The sequence below is a fragment of the Leiobunum rupestre genome, chromosome 8 (assembly GCF_980474605.1).
Source record: "Leiobunum rupestre chromosome 8, qqLeiRupe1.1.hap1, whole genome shotgun sequence".
In the NCBI taxonomy this organism is placed as follows: Eukaryota; Metazoa; Arthropoda; class Arachnida; order Opiliones; family Sclerosomatidae; genus Leiobunum; species Leiobunum rupestre.
The window spans coordinates 15,152,096-15,166,828 of record NC_143391.1 but is presented as its reverse complement, the minus strand read 5'-3'; the positions used below and the strand labels follow the sequence as shown (position 1 = coordinate 15,166,828).

General features: G+C 39.5%; 1 protein-coding gene across 1 annotated transcript; it reads left to right on the top strand.

The window, feature by feature from the left end:
• Positions 1-980: 980 nt before the first annotated feature.
• Positions 981-1,841, top strand: LOC149932472 (uncharacterized). The gene has a single exon (XM_090157128.1). It carries the CDS (start codon positions 981-983, stop codon positions 1,839-1,841), a length of 861 nt encoding a protein of 286 aa, XP_090013254.1.
• The last annotated feature ends 12,892 nt before the right edge of the window (positions 1,842-14,733 follow it).

The following is a 14,733-nucleotide window of genomic DNA, read 5'->3' as shown; positions in this document are numbered from 1 at the left end:
ATTTCGAATAAAACATGAACAGTAGTTAAGTAATTATTTGTGGACGGACTTCCTGTACATAAACTAATTTAAAATAAATTTAACCACTATTGCACAGTAAAACATATTTATTTAATAGCTACGCTGTTTCGACACACGGAAAATTTGGACAAATACGATTTCAACAATCGAGAAGGATGTGCAACAAGACGAGAATTCAATCGTTTTTCAGGCTTAAACAACAACTAAACACCAAATTGTGCCAACTACGTTTTCTAGTGAAATGCAATCGAGCGTCTGTCGTGCCACGCTTCATTAATATTAAGTGCAACCAAAAGGATTACAGCTCACGTAACATGATCCACAAAACCAAACGCAATATCCTACGCAACATCATTCACAAGAAACGCGCGGAGATAGCCAAGTTAGAAAGTAAAGTATACCACTCCCATCTAGACCCACCAGAATTAGGAAAGGAGGGTGAACATATTTGGTATCCCAATGACAAATACTTGAGAAAGATTGAATTTAAATTAACCTGCAAATTTAAGGCACTTTTTGCCGGTCAATCGAGCCCTGAAGTGGGCAACCTCCCTAAATTAAAACCAGAATATCAACGAATCATTGATAACCCCAAAATAATTAACTACATTGTACTCTTATAGAATACTAAGCACAGAAGAATCTAGTGTATTGGAATATGTCTTAAATTTCGCAATTAAATCACATAAAGAGGTTGTTGGGTTGGAAGATATCATAACTGCCGTTGAATCAAGCTTACACTCCATCCGAGATGATGGCCAAAAGAATAGTATAAGGGGAAACTGCATTAAACTGCTAACCAACTATAAAAATCCAACCACAACATAACTCCAAATCTAAGCATCAATGAATTGAATCCATTAAAAACTCTAAAAAACGATAACTCTATAGTTATATGTAAAGCTGACAAGGGGGGTTGCATCGTTATCTTGAACAAACTGGATTATAAAAAAGCGGTCATGGAAGCCTTAGATAGCGACACATATAGTGAACTAAAAAAGAACCCAATTAACAAGTTCCATAAAACTGTCAAAGATACAGTCAACAATTGCATGTCACTAACTACCGACGAAAAACGCCAACTCATACCGTCAAGGTTCATAGCCCCTAGGTTCTATTTGTCTCTAAAAATCCACAAAGACACGTTAAAATATCGCCCAATTATACCTAACATCAGCTTATCCTCTGAAAAGATCGCTAAATATATTGTTAACCGGTTTGGGCACCTAACGCAAAAACATAACCATACTGTTAAAAATTCTAAGGAGTTGCTAGACAAATTAAAAGTTGTGGGCGTAAAAAACGACGAATTGCTAGTCTCATTTGATGTGGTGTCTTTGTTTACGTCTGTTCCCGTAGAAGAAGCTCTGTTGGTCTTCGAACATAGACTCGGCAATGATTACGTCAACGAACTCGAAATAGTCGAAATTATCATACTTACAAGGTTGGTAGCCTCCAAATCGTTCTTTCAAGCCGAAGGAACATTCTATACCCAAAATCATGGCCTAGCTATGGGTTCTAGCTTATCACAGTTCTTGTGTGACCTATATATGAATGACTTTGAAACCAACGCAATAAGAAATTCCCCTTTTGAGATCACGTTTTGGTTAAGATACGTCGATGATGTCCTATCGAAATGGCAACATGGTAGGCCAAATCTAGACAAATGTTTAGATTATTTAAACAACATTAATACTCATATACAATTCACCGTTGAAATTGAGATGGGGGGTAAATTACCCTTCTTGGACATTCTAATCCAAAAAACTGAAACAACGTCCGTTACAACCATGGTATATAGAAAACCGTTTTCAATATGAGCTATGCGGGACAAACCAAACGGTGTTTACAAGCCAGACTCAAAGAGCACGATGCTGGCCGCCCCATTTTAAGTCGGCACACCATTATGGCCAGAAAAAGTCCGCTTTTCTCACATACACGGAAAGAGCGCTTAATCTGTGTAGCTCGAAAATAAGTTACGAGGACGAAATAAACTTTATAAGAACAATAGTAATTGTAAGAGGTTTCACCCTACAGTTCATAAATAAAAGTATAAAATATGTACAAAATAAAACACAAACACTAAACAATACTAAATTAAAACCATTCGATAAAAAAGATAAAATTATAGTCCTACCATACACTAGCTTAACTGAAAAAATAGGTCACATTTTTAGAAAAAGTAATGTTAAATCGGTCTTCCAACCAGTCAACAAATTTTTTTTCCAAATTTTCCCCCCCTAAGGATAAAATTACGAAGTTGGAGCAAAGTGGTATTTATCTACTGAATTGCTCTTGCAATATGAGCTATGCGGGACAAACCAAACGGTGTTTACAAGCCAGACTCAAAGAGCACGATGCTGGCAGGGGGCGTGGACATCAAATTGACATAAACGAAGCTAAATTAATTACCAACGAAAACAACCCAATTAAGCTAAATATTAGAGAGTCAATCAATGACATTGACGGCCCCGCCCATGAAAACGTCGTTCCCTATGTGAAATTGTTCATTTAATTTAAAAAACTATGGACCTAAAAAACATTGTTTCTCGTCCCTTACGTCACATTTTTCTCTACTTTTTGTTCATTTTGTATCTACCTGACGACGGCTCCGGTAAGGGAGCCGAAACAGCTGTAGTAGCTATTAAATAAATATGTTTTTACTGTGCAATAGTGGTTAAATTTATTTTAAAAAAGTAGTTAAGTAACCCAAGAAAACTACGTACTTCTTTGGCACATGTTGGCGCTTTGGCATTTGGAATAGCCTTGACTTTCTCAATTTCAGGAGAGCACCCTTCTCTACCAAATGTATGACCAAAAAACGTGATTGTCGTTTTCCAAACTCACATTTATCTTTGTTTAAGGTGAGCCCTCTGTCTAGTCATCTTTGGAGGACAGCGTGTAAGGCTTTATCATGTTCCATTTTGGTTTTCCCATAATCAGTATGTCATCATTTACGTTCTCTGCTCCTTCAATGTTGAATTACGTTCTGAAATATTTCAGCAGCTGAACAAACACCAAAGTTGAGACATTTGTACTGATAAAGACCCTTGTGCGGAGAAAATGTCGTTATTTTGCGGCTTTCTGGAGGTAGCTCTAACTGGTGGTAGCCATTTTTCAAATCTATTTTTGAAAAGTACTTGGCTCCGCTGAGTTTAGTGAATATATCTTCAAAAGTTGGTGTTACGTGTCGCTCTCTTGCGATAGCCGTGTTAGCACATCTCATGTCAAGACAAAGACGTATGGCGTTTGGTTTACCGGACTTCGGTCGAGGAACGAGGACTGGAGGTGATATCCAAGGTGTAGGACCCGTAGTCCGCTCTATAACTCCTTGTTCTTCAAGCTCGTTAAACTCATCTTCTAAAGGTTTTCGGAGATGTATAGGGATACGCCTATACATGGGATCAATATGAAGTTTCACGTGATAGTCCTTCAATTTGCCAATTCCTTTAAAAAGCTTTACATACTTTCCATGAAATAAATCTTCATACCCTTCAAACGTATCTTTGAGTGGTGTGGAAATAGAAGTGGCAAAATGGACTAGCTCCAATTCTGAACTCGTTTTGTAACCTAAAACTGGTAATGGATTTCCATGAGAAGAGTTCAAAACATAAATTTCAGAACTTAATATCTTCTTGTTAGATTCAAGTTGGGTATGAAACTTTCCATCCAATGTCAATGGGTTTTGAGAACCATAAGAGTACACATTGGCCTTGACTTTGTTTAACGGTGGTTTTGATTTAAAATTTTTGTAAACATTTGAAGATATCAGGTTGATGTCCGCTCCTGTATCTACAAGCCAAGTGATTGGTATACCGTCAACTTCAACTACGACTTGTGGTTTTTCATTATGTGATCGGAATACAGTGAATACTGAATGTTCTGAGTCACTAGATTGTGCGTTGTCCTTTACAGATTTCTCAACAGTGCGTACGTCATGTTTCTTCTTATGAGGTTTTGCCCGTTTAGGTTTTCGCTTACCAGGTTCCTGGTTATTTTTCTGTGAACACATCTTTCCATAATGACCTTTGCGTCCACAAGAATTACAGTTGCGAGTTTTAGCTGGACACTCACCAGTATGAGGATAATCATTTTCACAATTATAGCATACAGCTTTTGGTTTGTCAGATCTAGCACCGGATTGAATTCTTCGTACCGCAGTATTGTCTCCACTAATCAAAGAGCACTTACTCGCTTGCTCGAGTTTCATTGCCTGAAATTGCTTCTCCATAGATTCTGTGTGAGCATCAGCGTGGAGCATTGACCGTGCTAGATCTAAGAGGCCTGTTAACGTTAGTGTAGGATCCCTAAACGCTCTGCGTCGCAACGTAGATGAACGACAAGATTGGATGACGTGGGCCTTTAATTCTGCCTCAACATCATGAAAATCGTAATTTACTGCTAGTTGTCGTAATCGAATACAATACTCGTCTACAGTTTCATTTTCCCCTTGACTGGCTTGGCGAAAAAGAAAAATGGCATGGTCTTTATAGACTAACGGTTTAAAATAAGCGTTTAACGCAGTAATGGCTTTCCCATATTCGGCATTAGTTCCAGTATCAGGTAACGTATCAAATATATCACAAACATCCTCTCCCACGTAGTGTAATAAAGCAGCCCGCTTAGACGTGTAATTGGTAAATTTAGAAACAATAAGAAAACGTTCAAACCATGTCAGCCATTTGTTCCACCGGAGTCCAACGTTGAGAGGGTCGGAGTGTACATCAAAACTCGGAAACGTCGCTATAGCCGCCATGAAATCTCGCATGGGACGACGAAAAACACAAAACGATAAAAGTAGGCTTAACAAGCCAGCGTGGAGCTAACGAAAACTTGTAAAAAAAAAACGTTTAAGCACAGGAACTTGCTTGATGACCGTTAAAAATAATCTCCGTCGCCAATGTTATATTTTGAAATTACTGTTTAACTAAAGAATAACTCTCTTGTAAACAACAAAACATTATTGTAATTAACACACCAAACCCGTACATTTTACTTTATATTCGGTGGAGTAACTCACTCTCTTTTTTCAGTGCTGCCAACTCGTACACATTATATTTCCTATTTTAAATTAAGAGTAGATACTAAAAAGCAGATGCTAGCGCCATCTTTCATAAGGTTCAAGAATTATGTACAAACACAACATTACTAATAGCGTTTTAAGGAATATAGATATTTTAAATTTGTATTAGTTTTGCATACCTAAAACACTTGGGTAGGGTGAACATTTGCAAAAACTTGGTCAAAATTTTTGATGGGTGAAAAACATTATTGAAATTATTGCGCCGGGGGACTCGCTGCTAACGGAACTATTCCGAAGAGCTGTTTGAAAATAATGCGTAGCGTAAAGTGCTCTTCTGACGCTGTTGTACTTAACGTCGAATAGCACCTCCCAATTTCACATGTTGAGAAGCTTGGTTTGCTATATCTTGACGATGGATACATCACATTTGATGACTCGGTTGGTACTAAAGCATCCTTTTACCAAATATGTAGACATGCACCATAAAAAGATGAAGATACATTAAAACCATTCATACTGTGATGGAAGTTCTAAATTATAGTCCTAATATTACTTGTGTTAATTTTAAAACAATATGTTACCTAAAACAAATGAACCAAAAATGACCAACATGAGGTCATTGAGATCCATTGAGATACTAAACACTGTTTCCAAAATCTAAAACCAGGCCGGATACAAATTCATTTCTTCGAATCAAATAAGGGTGGCTAGCCATAATCTTATACGAACATCAGATTGTCGTTTTCAGATAACACTAAACCGTATAATAAAAGACGGGACACCAAGTGGTGTTACGAAAGGAGAGAAACCAACCAAGTGCTCTCAACGTTCCATTATTCAAAATTTACATACCATTACACAGACATATTATTTTTCTTTCAAAACATCCTTTTCGTCTGGCAGCTGCTTCGTTTCGGCTGCGCTTCACGAGACCCACAATCGGCGGGCCATCAATGAGTAGATTTTCGAATTCGTCTCGAATGTCTGGCTCGAAGCCGCTCGATCCCCTTTGTCCAAGAGCTCCCCAGCGAGCTTACGCCGATTATCCCAGAGATCAACTCTTTCAGCAGTATGTAATTGTACCAATCGTTAACCGCTGCACATTTTCCCCATTTGATAAACAGTGTCGTCGCTGTATCAAGCCCCGGTCCTTCTGGTCCTTGACAATAAGGGTTAAGAATAATTTGGTCTTACCCTCGAGACGACGTTCTTGGCAGATAATGGTTAAAGGCAGACGGTTAAACTCTTTGCTCTCAATGAAGGGATGCACGTTGAACTGGTTCTTGCCACGAATTAAGGTAAACTGCATGAAAAACCATATGGTGCCCTGACGAAGTAACTAATCGGCACATATGACGTGTCATTAAACTCTATTTTTAACCATGGCTTAGTGGATGACGTTGAATGTGTGCATGTTGTTTTATTAAGTTTTGAAAACCAAAACGACGTCTCCTTCCATTGCAGTGATATTCTTGACACCTTATTCTTAAAAGGGTAAAGCTCGACGTTATGGTGATGTAACCGTAGAACTACGTTTTAATTTTCACACTGTGTTTGTTACGCTTTATAAAGTTTGCCTAACGAACAGATAACTTCTCAATAATTTAATAAATGGACCTGCTTGTATTCATCTTGTAAGAGGGGATATGTGATAGATATCAGGGCACGGCCGCTGCCAGACTATTTTAGGCCCTAGGCCATTTGAGCTAATCACTCCCTCTTACTCTCACGTATCAATAAACATTTATTTTTAAGTACATTACACGTGCTTTAACAAAAGCTACATCTTGTGAATACTGAAATTTATTTTGGTTGCAAATATAATTATATATTTTTTGTTATTTATTTTTGCATATAGATTTTACTAGATTAAATGTTCATGTCACAAATGAGAGCTATTTCAATGCTTGTTTATTCAAACTAAGTCACATGAGTATAGGATAACAAATAGAATCAGTTTGGATATCATGCTTTTACATCAAAACTACCTTTATGGAAAAGGGTTTTCACTTTTCGGCTGCCAATTTTATTAATTTAAATTGTGTGTTTTTTTTTTCAGTTTAATATCGTCAGTGGCGTCGATAGGATTTTATTTTAAGGGAGCCTACTTAAGACAAACATTTTTATGAGAAAGCGTAGTTCTCTATTGCATTTCAACAAACCACAGCTTTGATAAGCAAACTTTTGAGGGGAATTGGCAAACGTTTTGGGACACGGGGCAAATTATGAAAATTTCACTTTTTTCTTTTATCCTAAGGCTAGTTTTTACCAGAGCAAAACACCGCACCAACTCCCTACATGCTCACCTGTTAGACCTTAAACTATTTTAACCATTTATTCTATACAAATGTAATTCATCCTTTTCTGATAATAATTTTGCCAATGAGAATTTAAGATTTTCGTCAACACTTACTAGTTTTCGCAGTTTTCCCCCAAGGTTATTTCGTAAAATGAGAGATGAATAATGTTTTGTAACAGTGCACTTGCGATAGTAGAATAATTATAAAACTAATAACAAAGTTTGCGGTGGTCTCACGAAGAAAAAACTATTATTGTTTAAACAAAACTTTACGAAACAGTTGGCCGGTGAGCAGAGTATCCGCAATGTAACGCGGGAGACTGAGGTCCTCGAAATGTGAGAACCACTGGTGGAGTTGGCGATGGACGGTGTTGATGGGTCGTCGTAGAGATAACCGGGATCTCCATCAGTCAATTGAACTGTAAGATTGCACCAGTCGATGATCCCGCGATAAGGCCATTTTAGCTTCCATTGATAGCCTTGCCTCCAATATTAAAGGTTGAACGACGATTTAAGATGCTAAAAAAATCAGTTATGCAATAGACGCATAAACCTGTTCAGTGATTTGCCTAGAAATAGTAATACAGAGAGCAACGACAAACTTGTAAAAAGGGGTACGTTCAGTAACAGTCAACAGAAAAAAACCCGATGGATTTGATATTTTCCACTGATGAGCTTTTTCGTCATAATGACGTTGTAAGTTGCTGAACGCTTTTATTCAGTCATCGGTGTTTTTTAAAATGGCGTAGCTTTTATAGCAGTTTTACGTCAGCAATGACGTCAGTCATCGGAAAAACCGACTCTTCCAGCCGATGACTCCGGTGAGTAACCGATGACTATCGTGACATCAAAACCGGAAACGCGAAAAAGCCTACAGTAGGAAACCGATGTCACCGATTACTAATCGGTGAGTCCGATGAGCGCTGCTGAACGTAGCCAAGGTTATATTTTAAAGCGCACGCAGTTTAATATTCCCATATAGAAGGGCTCGTTCAATTTCGCACGCGCTTCCCGAAAAAATGAAAATGCACTCGCGCTATCAACTTTAGCCTTACAAATAAGACTAAAGCCCCATTTTCATGCTCGCTGGTAGCGGATAAAAATCGTCAAAATTCGCTTCCGCCACTCGCAAGCGTGAAAATAAAGCTAAAATATCTGTTTGAAACAGATCGACGCGGAAAAAGTGTATAGCTGAAGCGGATTTTGTCGATTTTTACCCGCTACCAGCGAGCATGAAAATGGGGCTTAACACCTAAAGTAGCATAAGACCCAAAAGTGTGTCAGCTGTACTTTCGCGCCTATTAAAATTTCTAGTGAGACCTAGTCACACTATAGACTACATAACCTACTACTTGGAATAGTACTAGCAACTTTATATTTAGTCTTTAGTCTGGCGTGATTTTCTCTCTTCGATTTACTCGCCCGGAGACATACGTTCTATAACGCCTCACTCGGCGGCGCTGGAGTACCTCGATTTTGATGACGTATTTTCCGACCCCCCTTCGTTTCCCTTTTTTACTTTGCAACAAACTCTCATTAACTATTATACCGTTCTGACATATTTTTGGGTCTTATGCTACTTTTGCTAACACGCATGCGCGTGGGGGGGGGGGAGAAAAAGAGAAACGCCTATTTTGAAAATTGTGATTGTTGACCGCTACATCACTGATGGTTTAAACTTTCGCAATAGATATTTTATAGAGAGTTCCAAAGGCTATGTGAGCGCTCCGCTAATCCGGCCTTGTCCCGGATTTTTCTTAATCATTGAAAATTGATTTAACTTGTTCATCGGCTTAGGCCAAGTTCTACTTTGAAAGTGTCCTCACTGGATTACCTAAGTATTTTTAAAAAGCCCATTAGTATGGATAAATATATACAGTCGCGTTTCCAGAGGTTAAGAAACAAATTTTATTTAGAAGAGTATACAGCCGTACTTCAAATACGCCTAATCCGAGGAGAAAACCGAAACTTGGTGACTCGCTAAATATTTTAGCAGGAGCCAATGACGTGCCCCTTAAATATTAATATTGTTAATTTAGAGTTGGTTGGTGGCGCCCTCTCAGATACGAGCTTTTATGAACAAAACTATGAGATAGTCGAAAGGATGGAGTCAGATTTTATCTCCAATAACTCTTTAAATTTGCCAAAACATTGGGATTCATCCCTTGGAGAACGACTTCAGACTCCAAGCATTAAGCGGGTTCCGAGAAATCTCGAGTTTTCCAACCGAAAGAGACAGTGTAATGGAAGTTTAGGAAAAAATATTATTTTTATATATTTTCGAATTTTTATTAGTTTTCCGTGAAAACTGTTTTTTCTCGGCTTCACAAAAGATTGGTTGAATCTTCGACTGATTGAAACATTTATATTCCAAATATTCCATTTCAATTCATTGCCTCTATCTCCTTTCCGACGCCAAACGAAATAATCAAAGCAATATTTCGTTACCTATAAGTTTTAAAAGTTTGCAACTCTAACTTCTATTTGGAGTATTTTTCTAATGTATTTGGAGTAAATATTTACCATAATAAGTTTTATCAAACATACAACAAATTTAAACTTCAAATTAATATTTCTCAAATTGCGCGATCTTCAAGTTTATGGTTTTCAACCTCGCGAAACCATATCCCTATTGAAAATATTTCTTTGTTTGTAATATTTGTAGCGTTGAATTACAAAATACAACGAAGCGAAAAAATATTTTTAACTTAGCTTAATATTAATAATTAAGGAATACTCCTATATTTATAATACCCCAAAGCGGATATTCGGAGCCTGTACGGTAATTTAATGCCTGCTTAAGTCTCTTTGAATGTTGTGTCAGGTTGTAATCTCCGCCTAAACCTTAGACGGATTAGGATTAAAAATATTATTTTCCTACTAACAATCTCGGTTCGGCCAACGCGTTCGCCCTATCCCTTAAATTAGGCAAAACAATGTCTCGCGTGACTTCCCTTAATTCGTGGGCTTATATTTTAATAAGAAACTTTCTCGGGTCACGGATAAGACTCTCCGGTCCCCTTTTGCGCCCTCGCAGGCTGTCCGAGCCGTAACAAAGCCCCGTATTTAATTACACATCCTCGAATACAAAAGACCCGTGTCTCGGCTAATTTCAGTTTTGGCGCGCGTTTTCTCTCCCCGAGCGCTGGCTCTGGCCCGCACCCTTATAAGGTTTTGCTAATTTTTAGATTAGATGAGAGTGGCGGCTCTCTCTCATCCTTTAGGATCGCGGAAAGACAAAAGACCGCGAAGACGGAGAAAGAGAGGGGTCACTCTTTATATTTACTACAAATATTAAAATTTCGTTTTCTCGGTACTCGCTTGGGTCTTGGAGATATTCTTAATGCATCCCGGAGCCTTTTTTTCTTCGTTAGCTCCGGGAAAGTTAAATGACTTGGTTGTAATTACAGCGAGTTAATATAGCCAAGCGTTGTAGATGCTCTTGGAAGAGATAATGTCGTACGTCAACCCAGCGACTACGTCCGCGTGGTCCTCTGGTATTTCTGAAAACAATTTAGAGGTATCTATACGTATACCTGTTCGTTATCCACTAAGTAGCTTTGTATCGCGAAACTGGTTCCGGTAACCTAGGCACTCGGCAGTCGCTTATCTTTATATAAAGTAATAGTGTTCCAGTATTCAATGTCTTTGCCTCGTAGTAACCATAGTTCGCTAGGTAAAGGAGTCATTTCAGGGTTGCCCGTGGACAGAATAACGACCTTTTTCGACGGAAAAAAAAGTTAGAAAATACAAAAGTAAAAGAGGTTTTCTTTAGTGACCATTTTTTTGGAGGGTTGCTTGAATGTTTTTCGTCCGTCGGGTCCGCTATAAAGGCGCGCGGGTGATTTGAATGGAACTCATTTTTCGAAGCGGCCGACCGTGAGAAATATGCCTTTGCTTTTGACATTGTAATAGATGATATGTAACTGGGAAATCTTACGCATCGCCGGCGGTGGATCGTATTAAGACACGCTACGCCCTCCCCCAACACGCTATTAAAGCGGGCCCTCCTTCGACGAATTCCCTCTCCTTTCATCCAGGTATTTCGCTAACAAAACCTGAGATTAACTTTCAATTGGGCTTTTATTATTTCATCTCACCCGGTACTGCGATTTAAAGAGTATAAATTAAACACTTCATTTGGTACGGGCTATTCGGTGACGAAGGTTATTTTAGATCTAAAATGTCAAAGTTTAAATTATAAGGATCATAATAGCATCCAATATTCCTTAATACGGTTATTTTCCATATATGATGAATTCGTTCAATCACTGTCTCGTTAGATAGAACTGGATCATCGGGTGGCTGACTATGTATTTATTTAAAAGCAATTGTTATCATTATATCGGAGACGTATAGTTGACGCTAGATTTTCAAGAATCATTAATTAATTTTTAGTCCATCCAAAATCGCGAGTATATCAAAGACGACACGATATCCTCGGGCCTTTCGTCCATCTGGTTTGAGTAATTGTATTTCGTGAGGAGACTTCCATCGCGAACAGCTTAATTAACGAGAATTTGATCGGAACAATACGCAAGTTGTGCCCGCGAGGGGGGGGGGATACTTTATCGCTTGCCAAAAGGACTGATGCTTCCTTTAAACTAACGAGCGAAATTGCAGTAACCAAATCGCGGGCCTCCTTTAAGTATCGAAAGCCGTCGTCACTTAATTTTAATGGAAAGGTAGTTTTAGGCAGATAACAGTCGTCACGCGTTAACTTTGTTTCGAGGAAAAAAGACACGCGGCCGTCCTGAAAAAAAAAGAACGAGAGATTGGAGGAAGGGACGGAAAGATATATCCTGCAGTTTTAAAGTAAAAAGGTCGGGTTGGGAAATAGCTTCCCGGCTTTATAAGTTAAAAGAGTTAGCCCTAGAGATAAAGCTCGCTTTTTTTCTTCCGTTCTCTCTGCCTTCCCCGACTTTTGCTTCATTACCGGTATGATTACAATTGCCATTAAAGGCAAACGGTCGTCGCGTTTGCCAAAACCTGAAATCACGGGAGAGAAGGGAACTGGAACCAAGCGCCGTCTTCTTTTTGCCATCTACTTTCTGGCGTACGTACAGCGTGGACTTTAAGCCATTGTCTAGATATGGAAATCATTAACGATCGGAGGCCGGGTAGGCCCCCATCCGCCTTGCCTTATCTGATATCTCACTTGTCCGGAAACTAGCGCAAGATGATGAGTGCTAGTTCCTAGATCTGGAACTCGGCGTTCGCCGCGGTTCCCGTACGCCGACCTTGACTCTGTCTCGTACGCGAACGAATACGTTAGGTAATTGCTCGAAATTTGAGGGTGTTGGAAAACGTAGGGGTTGCGGTACCGTTCGACTGTTGAGTGTTGATAGGTTCACGGTATCCTCAAGATTAGACTGGCTCGCGTTATTTTTACGAACCTTAATAGAGACAGGTGTATATAACGTAAAACGTGTACGTAGCTATCATCGGAAAATGGGAGGAGAGAGTCGCTATTCTTATCCGAAGTTGCTTTTTTTGGTTTCGGGGCAAGTATTTAAAAACACGACGGGAACGCAAATGGAATTTCGTTTTTGCTCATTACGCTAACGACCCTGTTCTTTTCGACTTTTTACTATTTGCTTTTTTATTTTCGCCGCTTTCTTCACCCTCTTTACGCCCCGTCCAGCCTTGTTTCCTTCCAAACACCAGTCAAATCAGAGATAGAGAAAAGAATAAAAAACTAACTGAGAAAAAACACGAAAAATTCCTAATAATTCTTTTAGAAATTTCTTTTCGTTGGAATGAAAAAACTTTCACCGTTTCGTGGTGAAATTTCTCGCAATTTGTAGCACCTTAATTGTGTTTTTCCCAGATACGAATACACGTACATCTTAAATGAAAAATTCCAAACCTTGGGATGTTATCTTAATATTGTTATTTTATTATTTTTATCGGGTTGCTTTCAAAGTAGGTGAATAAAAGACCAAACGCCTGTGGAAGCGTTTCAACAGTGTTCGCGTAGGCGCTGCAGATAAGCATTATATCGCTCGGGGCCAAATGTTTTGTTTACTACGTTCACCTTATTTGCAGCGTGTTTTTTCGATGGAAACACAAAAATGAACGGAAAATATGGAAGAAAATACGGAACGATGTCTGATATTTTTAAGCTCTTCGCGAGTATACTCTTTCGTGAAAAAGTTCCGTCTCGTAGACTGCTTTTTCTTCGCGATAAATTTCCTTATTTATTCACTTCACCTTCGCGGTTTCCGTCGGATTACGTTTATAAAAATAACAACTTGACTCTGCAAGTTTACTCGGTGTAAAATATAACCGACGCCGTATCGGGTGCGCCATTGGAGTGTTAGGCTTTACTGGATCGAGAGGTATATTCTTTTTAGGCGCTGCTTTATTGAGCGACGAAGTCACGGAATGTTTTTAGTTGAAAAAAGAGGCTGGTTCGCCTAAAAAAACCGCCTCCGAAAGCGAAAATAGGGGGGGCCATCCCCGCAGCTGATAACTCTTCTTTCGTGGCACGCCATCCCGTTGATAGCGTTAAAATAGCGACGCGGATGGCGCTATAGCCAGCGAACAGCCACGTAGGTCTATAGCTCTCCCGTAAAAGGAATGAGTCGAATACCTATCAGTTGCCGCATTCGGAATTCGAGATAACGTTTAAAAATAAAAAGCTCTGGGAGCGGCGCGGTCGTAGCCGGTATTGGCACGTTTATAGACGCGCCGGGGAAAAGGTCCCCGCCGTCGACGCACACGCCTATAGACGAGTCAAAGATCAACGCTTCACTCAAAGATATTGGCGGATAGCGGTATCGTCTCTACGTACCCTCGTCCCGACTCTTTGAGGTATTCCTCGGCTGGTCTATAGGTACATATCTCTGGCGTAGAATTGAAAGAGTGAGAACCTTTTGTAGGGGTTTTTCGCTCTTCACCATTGGCGAGTCGTACAGCGTCAAAGAGGCATTGACCGGGCCAAAAGGGAAAACTTTTTAGGAATTCAATCGCATTCTTTCGCCAGCGGGACTTTCGCTATTTCGCCCGACCCAAGCATCGTTAAACCTCCCTTCCACATTTTCCGGTTTTTTTTGGGTTGTAGTCCGTCCGTACGCTTTCTAGATACATTCGCGAAGGGAGAACATCTTGTAATCTACTCGATTGTATGTCAGTCTTTTAGTGGATGAATTGACGTTACCGCCAAACCCTTATTAGGGATCGCGAGACTGGTTTGTTTCAGTTTTCATCCTTATTAACTACCTCACCCAGCGTTCTCTTTTGAATTTTCGTCTCCGTAGGAAATAATCCGCTCGATAGAGCTAGTTGGCGGCGCACGGAGAGCTAAAGCCATCATCGTACTGAGGTATCAAACGGCGAAATCGAGAAAACGTCGGCTAATTGCGCGGATAAGAGAGAGTGAGGTGAG

What these genes read in the sequence shown, in the direction of transcription:
- LOC149932472 (XM_090157128.1), top strand. Translation starts at nt 981, where the DNA reads ATGGAAGCCTTAGATAGCGACACATATAGTGAACTAAAAAAGAACCCA.